At 45.0% G+C, this 19822-nt stretch overlaps 1 protein-coding gene across 1 annotated transcript in view; it reads right to left on the reverse strand.

Moving 5' to 3' along the window:
- The window catches only part of oprm1 (opioid receptor, mu 1), a 31196-nt gene extending 11657 nt beyond the window's left edge, over positions 1–19539 (reverse strand). Inside the window, exon 1 of the mRNA XM_030107214.1 lies at positions 19280–19539. Within this exon, the coding sequence (XP_029963074.1) occupies positions 19280–19539 (260 nt within the window). The remainder of the gene's footprint in view (positions 1–19279) is intronic.
- Between the last annotated feature and the right edge of the window lie 283 nt (positions 19540–19822).

Consider the following 19822-nt stretch of genomic DNA (forward strand, 5'->3'; position numbering starts at 1 on the left):
CACGAGTCGCCGGAGCCGGCCGGCGTGTTTCTGCGGCCTGGCGCTTGATTCATGAGCTGCTGCCGAAGCCCGGATCAACCATTAGCCTCTGCCGGCGGGAACAGGAGCCGCTGGTGTGACCAGACGTCTGCACGCTCCGGGCTGCGACCAGCTCCGCGCTGTCCGTGCACGCTGTGAGCAACATGATGAATGAGGGGCTGACCGCCGGCAGGCGGGAGGCTTTTCTGCACTCTCTGAGTCGGGAAAAACACCATAATCAACAACATCATGATATGCTGCACTGAAACAAATCAATATGCGGCCTCTATAGATCAGTAGTTACACTGGAATTTTTTTTTTTTTGACTGATTCGTCTAATTAGAGGTTATTTGTATTCAATCAACCTCGTGTAAACAAGCAGGCCTGCAGGAATCAATACAGTCCATGATTCAGACAGCTGGTTAATTGATCCAGATGAATGTTTCTAATGCAGTGAGTGAAATGTGTGAAACTGAAAGCTTGCTTCCATCTGTTCTCTAATAAAAACGTTGGTTGGATTTCTCAGGTGGGGTGTCCTGAGGGCGAAGAGGTGGCTGGAAGGTCAGGGTTGAAATCCCACCGCCATCAGTTCACCATTACAGGACTGCTCATGAGAACAGGCACAGAGAGACGGACGTCACATTACGAACTTGTTCACAAATCCTCCGATGAATCGGAACACAGTGACATGCTGAGGACGGAGCATGTGAGGCTCGACAGCAGCAGTGAGCGGTCTTCTCCTCCATTAGTCACTCAGCAGCCACATTAAACCAACACTGACAACAAACAGCCAGTTAGGCTAGATTATGCATTTGTAACCTTGATTGTCATATCGTGTGAGCCTGCAGCTGTTTTGAGTATTTTTCCATGTCGTCAAAGTCGTCTGTGAAAGTCGACAAAGCTGTTGGAGGGGTAATGGCGCAGGGTCTTTGGTTTTTTTTTTTTTTTTTTTCAAAAGTTAAACAGTTGGAGAGTTTTCTGGGGTTCAAATAAGGTTGTCATTAGCAAGTATCTGATGTGAATCGAGTGGATTATAGCTGCTGCCTCGTGCGAAAGTGCTCTCCTGCAGGGATTAAATGTTTGACTATTCCATGAAATTTCACTGGTAAGCGGATCATTCAAGTTTAATTTAATGTAACCACTAAAAAGATTCTGATGACTTGAAGGAAATTTAAAGACGGGCTCATTTATGTTCTCTACGGTCCTTGATGGAATGAAGAGCCTGGTAAAAAATGCTTTATAGCTCTTGATCGTAAGACTTGTAGAGTTAAAGCGCAGAATAACTCATCTTGAGAGTCACCATAAATGTGGAGACATTACCAATCCCATAAAACTTTTGTTTTTCATCGTTCTTTTATGTACAATTGATTTGAAGGATCTTGGAAGTGACGCAAAGTGATGAAAACCAAGGGAATGGACCTGAAAACATCCAGATATCCATCATATTTCCTGCTTATTTCCCGCAGTCTCAGTTTTCAGCTTCAAGACCCAGAAGCCCAGATGCCCCTGACTCCAACAACCTCAGGAAGTCCATTAGATTTCTAACAGAAGGCGAGCAGGAAGCTTCCTGATCAGATCTCAGATCACCTCAACTGGTTCCTCTTAATAGATGGTCAAACTCTCAATCTCCACTCGATGCATTGTGAGAAGTAACAAGGCAAACAAGAAAAAAATCACAGCAAACTCCTCTGGTTTGAGTCCCAGCGTTACACTGCTCAAGGCCTCAATCACTGCCGATAATAGATAAATGGCATTTCCGCTGGTTACTGCCCTATTAGTGTTAATCCTCTCTGCAAACCATATTTCCCCTGTGAAATAAATCGGAATTGAAGTGAGTTCAAATTATTGTTTTTTTTTTTTTTTTTAAACTCTCCTGGAAAACATCTCGGCGAATGGAAAACATTAGGAGAGCTCCGCTGGAAATGTGCTGCTGCGGAAACGAGTCCCGATGCAGTCTTAAGCGCTGGTAAATGAACCTTCGCAGGATGTCGGCGGCCTTGACAGACTGAGAGAGATATAGCACTTCATCCAACACTTGATGGAAAGGCTTTTACAAACAGCTGAAGTAGGCTTCAAGCAAGGAGAGGGGAACTTCTAGTGGCTTGAAAGTAAAATATGTGTTAACATTGAGGGTGAAGTGTGCAGAAAAAAGTAGATCGTAGAGGAAAATGTCCCTGTTAGCAATTCTGATCTCCTAAAAAGAAAAGGTTACTGTTTCAAACCAAAGTAGAACTTTACATGTCATTTCTTTAAGCTCACCATAATTGCTAAAACTAGAAATTAAACCTTACTACCTTGATCAAAAATGTTATATTTCATTACTACATTGTTCCCATAAGCTTTATTTATCTAATCATTTTGAGTCTGCAGAAATCGTTTACCTATTTATTTCATTTTTTCACCTTCCAAAACTAATCCACAACCTGTCAGCACAACTCCATTCATTACCTTGAAAGACCAGCGCCTGCCAGTCATTTCAATATTGATCACACAAATTGCATTTGCTGACGATATTGTGGAGAAGGGCTCAAAAGCGGGACACGACGGGATCAAAGACGAAGAAGCTCTTTACTTGATCAATAAACAGGGATGGCCGAAACAGACAAAGAGCCAAGTAGACTCAATTAATGTTCGGGGAAGGCCAAAAGATTTGATCAGTTTACAGCAAAGCCTGCTGCGAATGCAACCCTGATGCAAGCCGTTTGTAGATGTATGAGTGCTGGATCACTGGTCGTTCAGCTCGCTCGTACGCCATTAGGACAAACTTGGGGCTCAGTATATTGTCCTTGAGCTTTAAGCAAAGAGCCTCGTGAGGCACAGCCACCCCACACATAATGGCTTCTGTGTTTTCTGCTGCTGGATTCTAGTGAAGTGTGGTTCATGTTTCCTGTCGCGGCTGATGACTATCTTTCTGTTTACCATCTTTCATTCCCCCATCACCGCGGACTCAGTATCTCCTCTGTGCGTCGCTCACCTTGATTGTATCCAGCATTGTCCCACGAGGTTTCCACTCCCCCTGTATACATAAGTGATCTCTTTACTTTTATCTGCCGACATTTCATCAATCTTATGCTGGTCACGTTTCTCTCTTTTTGTTTGTTTCATTTCAGCAAGTATCCAATTTCTCTTTTCTCCCTACTGGGCCTGTTGGTTTGCCTGCTTGAACTCAGACAGAAGAATAAGACCCAGGTTAGACCCAGTTTGTGTGTGTATCAAGCTCCTGACTAGTGTTCTGTAGTCTTGGTAAATGGAGTTCACTTATAGAATGCGTTTTCTTAACACTGTTTGTCACATTCACCCAGTCTCGCAGACATTCACAAACCAGTGGAGGCAGCTGAAATGCACAGTCCATCCACTGGGAGCAGGCTGGGGTTCCGTGTCTTGCTCAAGGACACTTGGACATGGAGGAGCATGAGGGATTCTGGTTGTGCGTTTGCCCTGTGACGGACTGACGACATGTCAAGGATATCTTACCTTTGGCCGCAGGTAGTTAGAATCAGCTCCGGAGCCCTGAACTAGATAACATGGACTCGAGTGCAAAGCAGATCTGATCAGAGCGCAAACTTTCTGTTGTTTGACTTTGGTATTAACTGAACGGCACCACAAGGTCAGAAAGAGCAAGCAACGGTTATTTGCGGAACACATTTCAGCAGCGAGGCAACATGCCAAAACGCACAACATCAAGACTTAATTAAAACTGAAAAAAAAAAAAAAAAAGATTAAAAAAATAGATGCGTGGTGGTGAAACTGTGTGTCGTCAGTGTGGATATGAGCAGCAGATGTGCTTTAGGTTGAGTGACGCTGGCGTCAGGAACACAAACAGCACTGTCAAGGCAAGTGATATGACTAACTGGAACCATAACCTTCTGCTGCTGCGTGAACAGATTGGAAGATGTGTGTGTTTTGTTTGTGGTGAGAGACACAAGTTGGAGCCTGTAGGAAACATACAGCCCGGAAATCTACCCTGACATCTGAAGAGCCAATAGAAAAGTTCAAATCTGCGTGACTTTCACCTCTACAATGTCCTGTTTGTTCTCTTCCAGGGGCGACACGTTATATGATAACCTTAAAAAAACAACATACAAATCCTTATCTCCACCTGTCAGGTCCACTTCTATACTCAAGTCTGCGTCTCCTACCTGTTTGTCACTTCTTGTTGTGTTTTAGCACACACACACACACACACCCTTCCTGTCGGACTGTCCTCTGTGCATCTAACTGTCCATTGTGATTCAGCCATCGTCTCTCCCTCTGTCCAGTGCATATAAACCCCCTTCCCTCACGTTTCTCTGCCAGACTGACTTAGTACCTTTCTGCCTTTGAGATCCCGCGTCCTTCCTCCTGTTTCCTGTTCTCTGGATTTTTGGGTTCACCGCGGTCCGTGACGCCACCAGTTCACTGAATATGCTGCAATCTGCTCAACAACACACCTGGTCAATGCGCAGCCGTTCTCCGTGTCCCTCGCTCGCCTGGCATGAGATATTATTATAAAATGGAAACTATTAGACAACATGTATAAAGAAATAATTGAATTACTCTTTTGAATGCGGCAGCTTTATTTTTTCCAGTATAAAAACCTACTTCAGGCAAACACTAAACTACAGGTCCTTCTCAAAAAATTAACATATTGTGATAAAGTTCAGTATTTTCTGTATTGTACTGGTAAACATTAGACTTTCATATATGTTAGATTAGTTACACACAACTGAAGTAGGTTAAGCCTTTTATTGAAAAACCAACAATCCCTACTCAAAAAATGAGGGTACTCTAAACGAGCTATTACCCTAATCATCTGAATCATCGAGTTAACGCTAAACACCTGCAAAAGATTCCTGTGGCCTTTAAAAACTCCCAGCCTGGTTCATTACTCAAAACCGCAATCATGGGTAAGACTGCCGACCCGACTGCTGTCCAGAAGGACATCACTGACTCCCTCAAGCAAGAGGGGAAGACACAGAAAGACATTTCTGAGTGAACAGGCTGTTCCCAGAGTGCTGATCAAGGCACCTCAGTGGGAAGTCTGTGGGAAGGAAACAGTGTGGCAGAAAACGCTGCACAACTAGACGAGGTGACCGGACCCTGAGGAAGACTGTGGAGAAGAGCCGATTCCAGACCGTGGGGGACCTGCAGAAGCAGTGGACTGAGTCTGGAGTAGAAACATCCAGAGCCACCGTGCACAGGCGTGTGCAGGAAATGGGTTACAGGTGCCGCATTCCCCAGGTCAAGACGCTTCTGAACCAGAAACCACGGCAGAAGCGCCTGACCTGGGCTGCAGAGAAGCAGACTGGACTGTTGCTCAGTGGTCCAAAGTACTTTTTTCAGATGAAAGAAAATTGAAGCATCCCGGGCCTCCAGACTCCAGAACACCTCCGCAGGGCCACAGGCTGATTGCCTCCATTGAAGCAGTCATTTCTGCAAAAGGAATCCCGACCAAGTATTGAGTGCAGAAGTGAACATAATTATTTGAAGGTTGACTTTTGTTGTATTAAAAACACTTTTCTTTTATTGGTGTGCAAATGCACATTTTTTGAGATAGGGATTTTTGGTTTTTCCTTACTTTTTGGCCAAAATCATCAATATTAAAAACAATAAAAGGCTTGAACTACTTCGAATCTAAAATATATGAAAGTCTAATGTTTATCAGTACATTACAGAAAACAATGCACTTTGTCTCAATGTGCTAATTTTTTTAGAAGGACCTGTATCTTCACTGTGTTCAACGATTACAACCTGAATCACCAATATCAGACAAAGAGAAATACAAAAATGTGAATGGAAAGAGCTTATCAAAGCCGTGTAACATATAGCTTTTAAAAAAAAATAGATATATTCATATTGAGCAGTAAAAAGCTAAATTTATGGTTTTGCCCTCGTTACCCGCTCAGGTGGGCAAAGGAGGTGACAGGATATGCTATTAAATACTAGCTGACAAAAGTTATTATCAAAGATTAAAAGTGATAAAATAAAGAGCAAGTAAAATGTTGGAGTTGCTGAGTTTCTGAAGCAGTGCGATTGACTGAAATCCAGACTCAGCACCAAGCTGCAGCGAGACAGAGACTCATAAATGAGATGGACATTTTCACCTCCGGTGTTCGATTACCTGCATGTGACGGAAAGATAAAACTGCTCTTTATGAAAAGAAATACAAACATAAAGTAGCAGGCCTGGGCTGCAAAAAAACACTGAAATAACAGGAAATGGGTATTTTAGCTTCAAGAAATTGTCAACAACAATTGCTCTCTTTGCATTAATCTCGAAGCAAGGGGATTTAACGTCGCTGCTGTCGCCGACAGAAAGAGCATGCAGACAAACACAGACATCAAAACACATGTCAGACGGAGACGCTGATTAAACTCATGTACTCAACCGATAAAAGAGAGCAGACAAATGCGTGTTTGCATAGAGCCCTTTATTCGTTCATGTGCGCCGCAGAAGCGTGTGCACCAGTGTACCGGCAGACCCGCCCTCGCCGAGCACAAAGTCCTCTGAAAACGACTGCATACAGCTTGACAACACACACACTTCCCTGGCCCTGTCACAGAGCATCTGGTGTATCTCTCCAGCAGACAGTAAGCCACATGTTAGTGCATGCATGCACGAACATCTCCAAATGTCATGTTATTATGTCTGTTCAGGATGTTGCATTAACTTATATTCACTTCCTTTCTCTCTTCCTAAATCTTACACCTAAAGCTGCATTAATGTTTTACATCAGGAGCTATCTGGAGCCCCGCAAGATGAAAAAAAGCGCCTTTTAATGTGAGTGTGCCAACAGATTTAATCAGTCATGAACACACACACACATCGAAGAATAATTTTCGTCTGAGTGACAAACAGCTCGGCGAGAGGCTTTTGGGGCTTGTCAGGCACAGATTTACAGTGATGTTGACAGATGTGCTGATTTCCAATCTTTAATGCAATGCTTTAGTCGACTATTTAACACCCACTTGTGATTAATTTACTCAAGAACCTGCAAGAGGCAGTTTTTTTTTTTTTTTCTCACATTTTACGACTACAAATATTTCAACTCTGTTCAATTAAAACTCCCTGCAGAGGTTCCGTGAGATTTTTCAAATAACAGAAACAAAAATCAAATGGAATGCATTTACGTATATTTCTTGTGCTACTGTTAGGTTCTTTGCTTTTTGAAACTTTTGGACAATTCGTCCCTTAATTAAAACCTTCTTTAAAGAGTGTTTGGGTCCAACCAAGTCAGTAGAGGTTAATGGCTGTTTTGGGAAGTGTTTGGACTCAATCGTTCAGTCGGAGCACTTGAAGCATGTGAGTCCTGTGAATGGCACAAGTGGACCAAAGTAAGGCCTCTGTTTACTCCCATGCAAACTCTTCTGTGGTTTGATGAAAGAATAAATTGGGCACAAGGTTATCTGAACGAACCGAGTTCAAAACACACAAACATCAGGTCCCTGCAGTGTGTCTCCATTAGTCCGGGTGACGCACACCCCTGAAACTCCACTATTTATGTTCCTTTCATGCACTTGAAGTGGGGGTTTAAAAGTAAGGGCAGCAAGCTTGAGAGGGAGAGTTTGCTGGTTTGACTCCTAAATCCAGCCGTTAGGAAGTGCATTTCTGAAAGGATCGGTGATACTGTCATATTAATTTGAGATTTTCTTCATGTTATTGTTGGACTTGCCTTTGGCACCTCTGGCTGTAACACCACCACGGTTCACGCTGCGGTTATTTTCCCCTTTCGGTAGGGCGGACTCAGGCTTTGTTTTCATGTTTCTTGACATTCTCATTTTCCTCACATATTGTTTGGAGAGGTGAGCCGTCAATCTCTGCTCCGTTTATTTTCATGTGGACCGTATTTTACTGACTCAGAACGGATCCACAGTGTGCTTTGGCCATTGCCTGTTGTGCACATGCAATTGTTTTATGCTTCTGTGTATTTTATATTTTAACAAAAAAACGTTCTAGTTAGCTTCAGCTGCAATATGTTCACGTGAATCAACATACTGCGTTTCATAATGATCAAGCTGTGCTTCATGCTATCTGACTGGAGGGTGTACATCTATTTTGTATTGGCAGAAAATCAAAGATCGTCTCCAAGGAGAAAAGTCCGGCCTGTCTGTCGCATTATTAACACAACACAGGGCGAACTCAACCTGGTTACACATGTAGCACAAATACTGTGCCCAATAAAACATGCACATCACATACCCAGGAAGGAGCAGGCATACTGTTCAAAATCAAAGTCTTTCATACATTTTACATGCATGAATTGTGCACAGGAGGCTGCATTAGTTTGCATCAGAAAGCATCCAAGAAGCCTGTTATTTACATATTTACCTCCAGCATGATTCAAACCCGTAGTAAAACGTAATTTTCTGCTTTGATTGTGTTTCAGCTTTGATCAAGACCAAATTGCAAGTGTGTACATACCATTAAATTTATGACCTCCTAAATGATTGAACTCAGGCTTTAGTACCACACTTCAGCGCCACAAAGCCAAACCACAACAAACAGATCCTCTTGCCTCTGCTCACAATGAGGAGCCGGTGAGGGATGGACGGACGTAAATATCAAGAATGCAGCTTTTCATCTTCCAATAGGTGCCATTTCCACCCTCCGCCTTTATTTCCTCGCCCGTAAATTGCCGCCTTATCACAGAAAACACACACATGGTTTATGTGAGAGCGGAAGTACGGGTGTGTGTGCGAATGCATGTGTGTGCGTGTAGTTCTGTGTTTATTGTTGGTGATCAAGATGTAGGGTGGGGTTGGGGGCAAGGTGAGAGGGAGCAGGTAGGAGTGCAGGGTCACTGGGGGTTAATGGATGACAGTTCAGCTGAGGAGCTCTGTAACCCGGAGCCGCTGTGCCAAAATGTGGAATTTACTCACTAATCTGTCTCGGGTGCTTTATGTAGTTGTTTATGTTTGGCAAGTGCTGCTCAGGCTAGTCTTTTTGTGTAGCTGTTCTTGGTTGCGAAGTGTTTGGGTGTGTGTGTGTGTGTGTGGTAACTATGATATATCAAGGTTCATCAACAATATATCAACAAGGTTATTGTCTGTGACGTCCAATAAAGCAGGAGGAGAATCCCAATCTCATCCCGCTACAGGAGCAAAAACCGCTGTGACACTAAAAGGCTCTCAATCATATAATATTGTTCACCTTAGCTACCACACAGGACAAGGGAAAAAACAAACACACAAACACACACACACCTCTCCTCCCCTCTGTGTCCTCTGCAGGCCCACCATGTGGTCAGTGACAGAAACAATTAATAAACCCATCCATCATCAGTGAGAGGAGACGTATTGAAAGGTCTCTGACTGGCTTGATGTAAAGTGAAGCAGGGGGATCGATATCCATGAGCACACACAGAGAAACTTCAGTGAAGAAACGCAGCAGATGTACAACTGATTCCGCGTGCCTGATAGAGATTAAACACGCCTCTTCCATCACGGACTTATTAAAGAAACTGAGACGAACAAAACAAAGAGCTTGACCAGTCATTCCAGTTCAAAGCATTTCGACGTTGAGAAAAGGCTTTGGACGCAGTCGACAGAGGCGTTTGTGCGCTGTGTCACGGTATCTGCTTAAAGCAGTCATTCGTCGGTCTTCTAATATGAGCTTCAGTGCTTCTCTCTGCTTTCAGCTCAGAGGCAATTAAGTTTCATGTATGACAGTTAATTGCAACGACGCAGTTTAATTTAAACTGGGGGCCTCTAGTCGCTAGAAAAACTGCCAGCAGGAAAGGAAAACATGTAAGAGGAAGGTGGAACCATTCCAACCAACTAAGCCAAGATTATTGATCCTGATCAGGTGTCTTTCTCTTCTTAGAGAGAATGTGAACAATCTCATGTGAGTTTTTCTTCTCCTTGTTTCTACAGTGTCTTGCTCTATGGCCCACTTTGTCACAAATGAAGCATTCTCCGCTGAAGTATTTCCCTTCTTTGCCTTTATCCTTCGGTCGAGGCACTTTGTGTCATCACTTCATCGGTTCAGGGTCGGTTACAGTAGCAGAGTGTGCATTCAAAACCTCTCAGCTTTGTTTTGAACTCTGTGAATATTACATAATGTCTCTCTGGTCTGAGTCACATGCATTGAAAAAGGATTATATTCATCCGTCAGGCCTTTCAAGACCGTCGCCACCAGGAGTGCATCAGTGCGCGTCTCCTTTGGTCTGTTTAGTGCTGCGACTATAAATAATAAAAATAGTCTGCTAGCTCTTCACCGTCAGCTATTAGCACGTTAGTTAGCTCAGTGTGTAAGCTAACAACCTGGCTTTAACACAATCAGTTTTTCCTCAGACTCAATGCCGTTTTAATATGTCCAGACTTCTGCGTCTTGCAGACATGTTGCTTAAAACTCTGCTAGCTTCAGCTGAGGAGGTGCCATTCTGCTTCACGTGCAAAGATTGCTCTACGCCCGATACACCCATGACTGCTCCGCCACCTCAGTGACGATAATGTCATTGTCAAGTTTGCCGATGACACCACAGTGCTCTGACTTATTTCCAACAAAGATGAGACTAACTACAGGAGAGAGGCGCAACATCTGGAGTCATGGTGTCTCAACAATAACCTGGTTCTAAACACCAAGAAGACCAAGGAAATTGTGGTGGATTTCCGCAGGAAAAGAGGTATCAACCACCAACCGCTCTTCACAGGCAACGATGTGGTGGAGAAGGTGAGAAGTTTTAAATTCCTGGGAGTGACGCTGACTGAGGACCTGTGCTGGAGTGACCACATTGCCACTGTGGTGGGCAAGGCACAACAACGCCTCTATTACCTGAGGAAGCTGAGGAGGACTCGTGTCCCCAGACCTTTGATGGTGAACTTTTACAACTGTGCCATCCACAGTGTGCTGACCGATGGGCTCTTGGTGTGGTTTTCCAGCTGCACTAAGGCCGACCAACATGTTCTCCAGCGGGTGGTGAATGCTGCGGGGAAAATCATTGGAACCACACTCCCTGAGATCAGCACCATGTACTCCACCCGCTGCTTGAGGAGAGGGCGCAACATCATGCGGGACCAGCACCATCCTGCTCGCCACCTTTTCCACCTGCTGCCCTCAGGGAGAAGGTTCAGGTCCATACAGGCCAGAACCACAAGACTGGCCAACAGTCTGTATCCACAGGCTGTGAGGCTGCTCAACTCCGCCCCCCTCCCCTCTCTGCGCCCCGACTCTAACGGACAATAACCATATCCACCATTTACTTATAAATCTGAACTGGTTGCATAGCTGCAGAATGCCACTATTCACCACTCCCTCTCCCGTGACCTCAGTCCCCAATGGTTATGTCTTTGTTTGCACTGGGTTATTTATGGTATTTATTTATTTTTATTATTGTGGGATTTTGTACTGGCCCATTTATATTTATTACTGTGAAGTTTGCACGTCACCAATTCTTTTGTATGGATGCTCCAAACGCAATTTCGTTGTTTTATGACAATGAAAATAAATATTCTGAATCTGAATCTGAATCGGATTGTCAATTGTGACAGACATCGCACTCCTACACAATAAGACAGGGATATTTTGCCAATTATGTCCAAAGCGGAGAGAAAAAAAAAAAAGTAAATTATGTTAGGAGACAGGTCGAAATTAACCCTCACATGTTGAACCTCACAACCAACTTGACCTAGTTGGAAGATGTGATCAAATTCAGTTTGCAAAACACTTCAAACAACCTCCATATGGGGTTTATCTGGACCACAATGACAGAAATCGCACGCGCTGCATGATTTCAACAACCACAGCATTGTGTTCTGTTTGATAGAGGGTTGAAACTCGGTGCACTTTATTGTGATTCACTCATGTATTTGTTGTCCATCTCCGGAAAATAGGAAGTCCAAATATGGGAGCAGGTGACGTAAAATCCACATCTGAGAGTTTGTTGCTGAGGGAACATGCTTCTTCTTCAGTGAACAGGAAAAACATGGACAGTATTTCGACCACTTCAGCTCATTCTGACAGTCGGCGTCCCGTAATTGGGAGTGACTTGAGATTCAGTCGATGTTCTGCCCAGGAACACTTGAACTAGCGGAGATGAGGATCGGACATTCAACTGTGTGATTGGACGCCGACCAGCTGAGTCACAGCCCCAATGTCCACCGTGACCTCGCCGTGAATGCGCAGAAGACCTTGCACAAAAGGTCACTTTCTGTCCTTGACCCCCCATGTCTTAAAATGATGTAAGCAAAAACATGTAGAAGGATTTTGTATTGAATTTTCCTTTACTTGTTTGATTACTTTGAAACCTTGGAGTACTTCACAGGAACAAACAAACCACTCAAGTGGATATTACGGTCGAAATGGGAAAATCTCCTATTCTATGTATGCTCCGAAACAACATGTGTAACACTAATTGCCATGGAGCATAAAAAGTACAATCGGGGTAAGGGTCTGAGTCACCTTGCAGATGAGAAACAGACAAAAGAGCCTACAGCCCAGATCAATCATCTCGTGAAAAGAAAAAAACATGCCTTTTGTTCCCTCTTGTTAATGAGTCATCATTTTTCCTGGAGCACTGTCTCTACTTTTCTTAAAAAAAAAAAAAAAAAAAAGGCATTTCAGTCTCCACAGCCTCCCTTGATCCCCTCGTCTTTATGAGCTCGCATCTGTTTTCCTCTCGAGGTTCTTTGAGATCAGCAGAGCGCGTCCTGCTGAAGCCGCATTGATAGTCCTGTCATTCTGGAGCAGTGTCCGGTGGCGCCGAGGGATTTATCTCCCACACACTCATCGGCACGGAGACACACAGAGGAGAAGGCCGGTCTAATTAGCTCTCTGCACCCCCTACTCATAATTGTCTCCTTAGCAGGAAATTAGACTTGGTGCCACCCTGGTGTGTGCGGATTCACTAAAAAATCTCCTAACGATTGCTGAAACTCGGGGAGCTTTTCGGTCCAAATCACACAATTACACTTCATTAGAAGCTGATCATTTTATTGTTGTGGGGAGTGGGGGTCAGTCCCTGAAATAGATTTGTATTGCTTCATTTTGTGGCCGGTGACTTTGCCAATGCGCTAAATCAAACAAGGTAATTACAGAATAAAATCCACACGCGAGTGGCAATTACCGAGCTGCCCGTCACTGGCTCAAGCTACAGTCCAGACTGCGCACTTTGCCCACATGCTCAGCGCAGAGTCCACGCTGCAGAACTGAGGAGAGCGCATCGGGTCTCAGGTTTTGGCTGTTAGAAGGTGGGGAAGGTTTGTGTTAAGCATCGTGGATTATAAAAAAAGAACCTCACACACAGAGAACAATGTTTGTCTGCTTCTTCTGCAGATGTCAAAAGTAAAACCGTCTACCACAGCTGCCCGATGCTCCTAATCAGCCACATCACATAAAATGTGCACCTATGCATCATGCATGAATCAGGCCATGAATTCACATGAAAGGTACATGGAGCTCCTAAGTATCAGGACCTGCTTTCAATGATCAAGGAGGGAATTTCAAGAGAGCGAGTTCTTGATCATGAGGGCTGATTTTTATTTGCTTTCATACGCTGTACACACCCGGTGAGCAATTTGTCTTAATAAGGGAGAAGTCATTCTCTTTCATCTCCAACAACCTGTCACCTGTTAATTAAGGTTGATAATTCCAGTAAAAAGTGCTTTAAGAATTCAAATTCAGTTCAACTATATGCCTTCGATGGCCAGTTATTGCACTGTAATTTGATGGCAGGTGCTCACGTAGGAGTGCAGAACTGATTGTGGTTCAGCTGAGGCACCTGTACTTATGCATTAGCCTCACATACTGAGCTCAAGTGTAAGTCTTTGCAACTGCCGCAGCCTCCCAGAGCTCTTCTTTTTCTCATGTAAAATGGGAAGGAAAGGTCTGCAGATAACATGTTTACACTCTGTAGTGAACAAGACAAATAAAAAAAGCAATCAATTAATTTTTTCGCAGGTCTCGGAAGGACTGAACCACATCTGAATCAATTATCCATTGAAGTCACACTGTATTACTTTATAATGAGTCTGTTTGAAAAGGAAAGAAGAAAAAAAAACCTCGCCAAGGTGTGAGAGAGTAGGGTTGGTGTACGGTTTAGTGACAATGACTTTGAGAACAAAAAAAAAGATAGTCGGTTGAATAAATGCTGAGGATGGTGAGCAGAATGAACAGGATTAGAGGGGTGTAAATGGTCTGATCACGTGTGTGGGAGAGATGATAGCTATGTAGGAAGAAGGAGCTGAACGGCAAGAGGAGGAGAATATCAGCCAGAGAGAAGCTTCATGGATGGAAAAGATCAGATGATGATCTGCTCAACACCTTATCAGAAAATGGTGAAAAGAAGCAGATCATAAGTCTGGAGTGTGGAATATGTTTTTCACACATACAGTCCATTATTTCACTGTATTTTTTTGTAAATGTTGACTTACTAAAAAAAAAAAAAAAAAAAAAAAAAGCAAGTTCCACAGCTTCTGCTGCTCTCTCTGTAAAGACGTGGATTGCTGCCTTCTCCCACCAGACGGTGATCCTGCCTCTCACCTCCTGAGCAGCGTCGGCTTCGACCCCAGCTGGAATAAAAACAGCTGCTCACATCAGTCTCTCGCACTCCAGCTGTCAAACATGGCTCCCATCCCGGTGCGCACAAGCACGGCTTTAGGGACGGCGACGATCTCCTTCCGTTGTTTTCTTGGAGCAGTGTGAGAGACGCTCGACACTGAACACACACATATTAGGCACGAACATGAATGCAATCGGTTTGAGATGGGAACCAGACACGATCTGGAGACAAATAACGAAATACTTTCCTTAAGCAAATCCGTTGAATGTATTTCCACATGATATAAAACCCTTAAAAAAAACTAGAGTGAGAAGATTAACCAAAGAAAATGAAGCTGTTCAGTTTAAGGTGCAGCTCTGGAAACGGTGTTTCAAATTATGAATCACCTGCATTGTCCAGAATGGCTTAAAAAAAATGAAATTGGAATTTGCGTGCTCATCCTGTATAGTCTGGCGGCATAAAAAGAAAGCAGGCTTCTCCTGAAACAGGTTTGTTTATAAATGGAGGCTGGATGAATGGTGTGTGGTGATGCACACAGAATGAAAAGGGAGGAGGAGGGTGAAAAGAAAGAATCTGTTTACATTAACAAAGCAGAAAAGAGCAGGCCGGGTTATTTATGCCATCCGGTGTACTGAAATGTTTTTAACAGTTTTGGGGGGAAAAGGTGTATTTCTTGTTGTCTCTTGTTGGACAAGGCAAAATCAAGGAGAATCTTTCATTGGTTTTGCAGAGGGGCATGTGCTGTACAGGGTATGTGAAGAATGTTGTGAGTTTTCACATCCTGAAAACCTTTTTTGAAGAGAGATTTGATTCTAGCTGCAGTGTGATAACCGCTCATCAAAGATTCAGACGTGCCAGCTCTTCTTCTCACCACTTGACAGCCAGTTTACTGCTCCATGCCCTCCTCTTCGCTCAGCGAAGCTGAAAATCACTCTGACTTTGAGTCTTGCAGCTCTGAAACCAAGTCCGTTTGGAGTCAATCCAATTTGTTTTATCCAACAGGACCCAATTCCACTTGGCTCGGGGGGGCAAAAGGCCAGGTGTGCCGTGGACAGCCGGTCCGTCCGCCAGGCGAACGCAGGGCGGCGAGGACAATGGAACACATTCACACCTGCTGTCGGGTGACAGTCACCAATCAATTCAGAGATCACCGGGTGAAAAAAACCGCACACGAAGCACAGGAAGGACCTGAGCCCAGAGCTAACGGAGTCTTCCCAGTAACAAGACCGCCGTGCAGCCGACAGGTGGTCATTCTCCAGAGCTAACCTTTCATGTTTTTCTCTCTTCAGGCTTCCTCGCAATTCTTCCTGCTGAAACCGAAAAAGCAGAAAAGCTGGTAGAAAAGAGACGTCATCGTAAATGTCTCAGGGAGCGTGAAAGATCCCACCGACTTCAGAAGAACTTTAGATTAAGAGCTTGAGTCTTTTTCATTCACGCAGGGAAACAGCGTCAGCCTCCGGAAATCCTTTCGGTTGTGAGAGTCTCTGTCTGTAAACATGCTGCGGTTTTGACCTCGTCGGTTGACATACAATCAACAAACGCACTATAAAGTGCTTTGTGAAGAGCGCCGGAGGCTGTCAAGATTAAGGCTCAGTGTGAAAATGACAGCCTGACAACTGCAGGTTAGTTATCAGAGACTCAACGTGACATCTCATTATTCATCACGTCAGGCGGCGGGAGCTACGAGAAAGCCATTATCTGAGATCTGTGCCATCACTCTTTCCCAACAGATTGTGTTATCATAATTTCATATTTCATTCCGGCTCGGTTAAAACCCTCCTGTGAGCAACGGGGACGTTTCCAGGTTAGTTTTGGCACAGGACAGCAGTTTTACAGATCATTTACAGCTCGCAAAAAGCACCAGAAACGCCACACAGTCGCTGCAGGTGCGCAAATGAACCAGTCCAGTGAACACAGATGAAGTTCATCTCCATCAAAACAGGAACGCCCAAAGTTTTAGGAACGCTGCGGCGGCTGAGTGCGACCATGAGACCTGGCTGCTGGCTTCAGCTGGACGGGGTGTGGAGACAGCGGTTTGGGAGTGGTGGAGGAGTCATTTTGCTCTCATCAGGCTCAAAAACACCTCCCACTGTTTCCATGGTAACAGGAAGCACTCTGCTCCGCTCGGTGTATTCCTGGTGGAGCTCGGAGGTTTCTGTTCAACCACAATTGATTTTTCCAACTGAGGATGCAGATCTCTCTTCACGTCTGTTTGCTCACAAGAAGTTTGGGAGTTTGGCGTTTATTCAGCCTGAAGACGCAGCACCACGACAAGAAGCCTTTCAGGTTATCGTCACGGAAATGAACAGAGACGAAAAACCTCCTGTCCTCTGCTGTCTCTTTTCTTAACGCAGGCGAGCTGCATTCAAGGCCGTCACTGTAAAAATGGGGACCGAGTGTTCAAGACTGCATTTCCATTTATAAGTAAATATCCACAGCATGCCATTAGCTAAATGGTAGTTCCCTCTCGATCTGCCAGCAGAGAGAAAGACCAGAAGACAAAATTACAGAGGAGGAAAAGGGGGCTGGGGAATCCTAATAACCCTGATAGGATGGGTTTTTCAGCAGAATAAGACATTTTGCTTTGTTTTGTTGTTTTTTTTTTTTTGCAATCTCCCTAAAGTCACATTAACTCAGGAAACACGCAATGCTTTTAGAGATATAATGTATTACACAAACATAGAGTGTTAAAAGGAGCAATGCAGAGTGAACTACACACAGGGAGAACATGCAAACAATCCCAGAGCCCAGAGTGGAACCTCTCTGTGAGATGAAGGTGACAAACATGGCACTGTTGTGCTGCGATGAGAGAAAATGCCAAAGGTCAAGTGATACTCCTCATCATCCATCATCTGTTTTGTTGACAAATCACTTCAACTCATTCATTACGTGCACTGACAGCTGCAATCAATCTCATCATTCCAGCACCGCTGCAGCACGAATTATAATTCAAAGAGTGAATTTACTTCCTTTTTTTGCCATGTTTTCCCTCTGGTTTCCCTTCATGCTGTTTCTGTGGATGAGAAGATCTGCTTTCTGGCAATTTGGGATGAAAAGCATTTGTGGGAGCAGAAAACCTGCCGTACAAATGCGCTCATTCTTCAGCAAAACAGATGTATTGTGGGAAGCACTGAGGATGGAGTTAAGTGTGGGATGATACATGCAGCCTGGCAAATGAGCAAACATGTGGCCTGAAAAAAAAAAAAGAACAAGAGAGCAGAATGACGGGTGCAATGAAAATATAGATATAGTATTATATATTAGGCGGCCATAAACAAGTAAATTAGCAATTGATAAGATGGACTTCTGCAATAAAAGAGCAGTATTTCACATGGAAAGCCATGAAAAAAACACCCGTCGTGACAAGTTCAGCACAGCAGATCCTCCACTCAGCGACTCTTCACTGATCCTATCAGACCATTAAAGAGAGTCATTGGGTGGATAAATGAAGGCTGCCCCCCCCCCCCCCCCCCCCCCCCCCCCCCCCCCAGTGGTCACCCCGCTGCAGGAGCCCACTGTTTGGCGAAGTTATCTTGTTGTCTTGTCCTCATTTACCCCATCCACCACCTCTCTGCCTCCTCAACCCACACCGTGCCATTCATTACCGAGAAGAGCCTCATCTGGACTGACAGAGCACCAGCGGGGGTGGAGGTGGAGTGGGGTGGGGGGGGGGCATTTAGCCTACGTAAATGTCAGCTTTTCAAGTGCAATTAAAGACCTGAGAAGTGCGGCTTTTCTCAACACAGAGCAATGCCACTGAACAAAGTTAGTAGAAATGAGGATTCATGTAAAAGTAGATTTCTTGTACAAAAGTCTGACTCGACCACGTCAGGTGCTTTTAATCAGTTGGTTCTTTATGCCTGAAAATGAGAACGGTCCAGCTTGTTTGAAATCCAAACCTGATTATTCAAGCTGTGTTGTGTCTACCTGCAAAAGCCCGGGTCTTCATTTTAAAAACTCATCTGCCACACAGAAGAAAACTACATTCAAAGGTGTAACATACGCTTTATAAAAGACACAATGAGATTCAAATTTGTAATCATAAATCTCACACCGCCATCACAATCCGTCCCTGTGGTGTGATTTACGAAGATCAAAGCCTCATCCTAAAAGTGTCACATTTGTTTGAAATAAAAGTTTGAAGTGTTGATGATTATGGTGTGAACAGTTGGGCGTGTGGAGTGGAAGCGGTGAGGGACGTAGTCCGTTTTATAATAGTCACAAATCTACTCAGCCTTCTGCATACAGTCAGGATTATGGGAACTGAGCCTCGAGCAACATGTGAGGATAACTTTAAGTGGATCACTAAAACCTCATCTACTTTCTGGACCAGAGGAGACTGAAGCTTCCTTCCAATCACCAGCATCTGGGTGCGCAAAACTCTCACATCAGTGTGGCTTTCTCGTGCAGTCTGTGTGTAAATGCAGATGCACAGATGGAAAGATATGAGCCGTCATTATTTTTGGAGTGAACCGGGGAGCGTGCGCGTGCAGCACTGCCCTCCACTTTGCCAGGCTCGCGCGGCGCCGCGCCGCGCTGCGCACTGGAGCAATTTGGAAGCATTTTACGCACGAGCGGCAGCCGCGCCGGCAGCGCTGTCAGCTGTCAGACGTTCACATGGTTTCAAACTCGGCCTCGCCGAGACGCACAACTCTCACACACACCTCCACGTTCCATCTCCTCCACACAGCAACAGGTTCCATGTCATTTCTCGCCTCGTGCCAGGTGAGTTTGTTTGAAGAGCACATGTGCGCGCACGTGCGACTTTCCCCCCTTCTGTCCTACCTGACTATGATGTACATGACCAGGACGTTTCCAACCAGCCCCACCACGCACACGATGGAGTAGAGCGCGGTGATGACGATCGCGATGATGACCGGGTTGGCGTCGTCGTCCATGCCGGCGGCGAACCCGCGCTCCGCCTCGCAGCGCGGGTCCGCGGAGCTCGCGTTGTCGGTGAAGTTCCGGCAGTGGCTGCCGTTGTAGAACAAATGGAGCTGGCTCCGGTGGTCCGCGTCCGAGGCGTTGACGGCGGCGCTCTCCATGGTCCTCGCTCGGTGGTGTGTGTCGCGGTGGACGCGCGTGCTGTTGTTGCTGTTGTTTTTTTTTTGTTTGTTTGTTTGTTTCGCCGCCCCTCAGGTGCGCGTGTCGGCGGACTCGGTGCCAGCAGCGCCCCGCACCGTGCTTCCCCCGCGACTGTCGCTGGATCCGGGAAAGCGGTGCGCCTCGATGCGCGTGACGCTGACCGTGCAGAAGAATGCGGGGTTGTGAGAGTGTGTGTGTGTGTGTGTGTGTGTGTGTGTGTGTGTGTGTGTGTGTGTGTGTGTG

Source organism: Salarias fasciatus, chromosome 13 (assembly GCF_902148845.1).
Source record: "Salarias fasciatus chromosome 13, fSalaFa1.1, whole genome shotgun sequence".
Taxonomy (NCBI): domain Eukaryota; kingdom Metazoa; phylum Chordata; class Actinopteri; order Blenniiformes; family Blenniidae; genus Salarias; species Salarias fasciatus.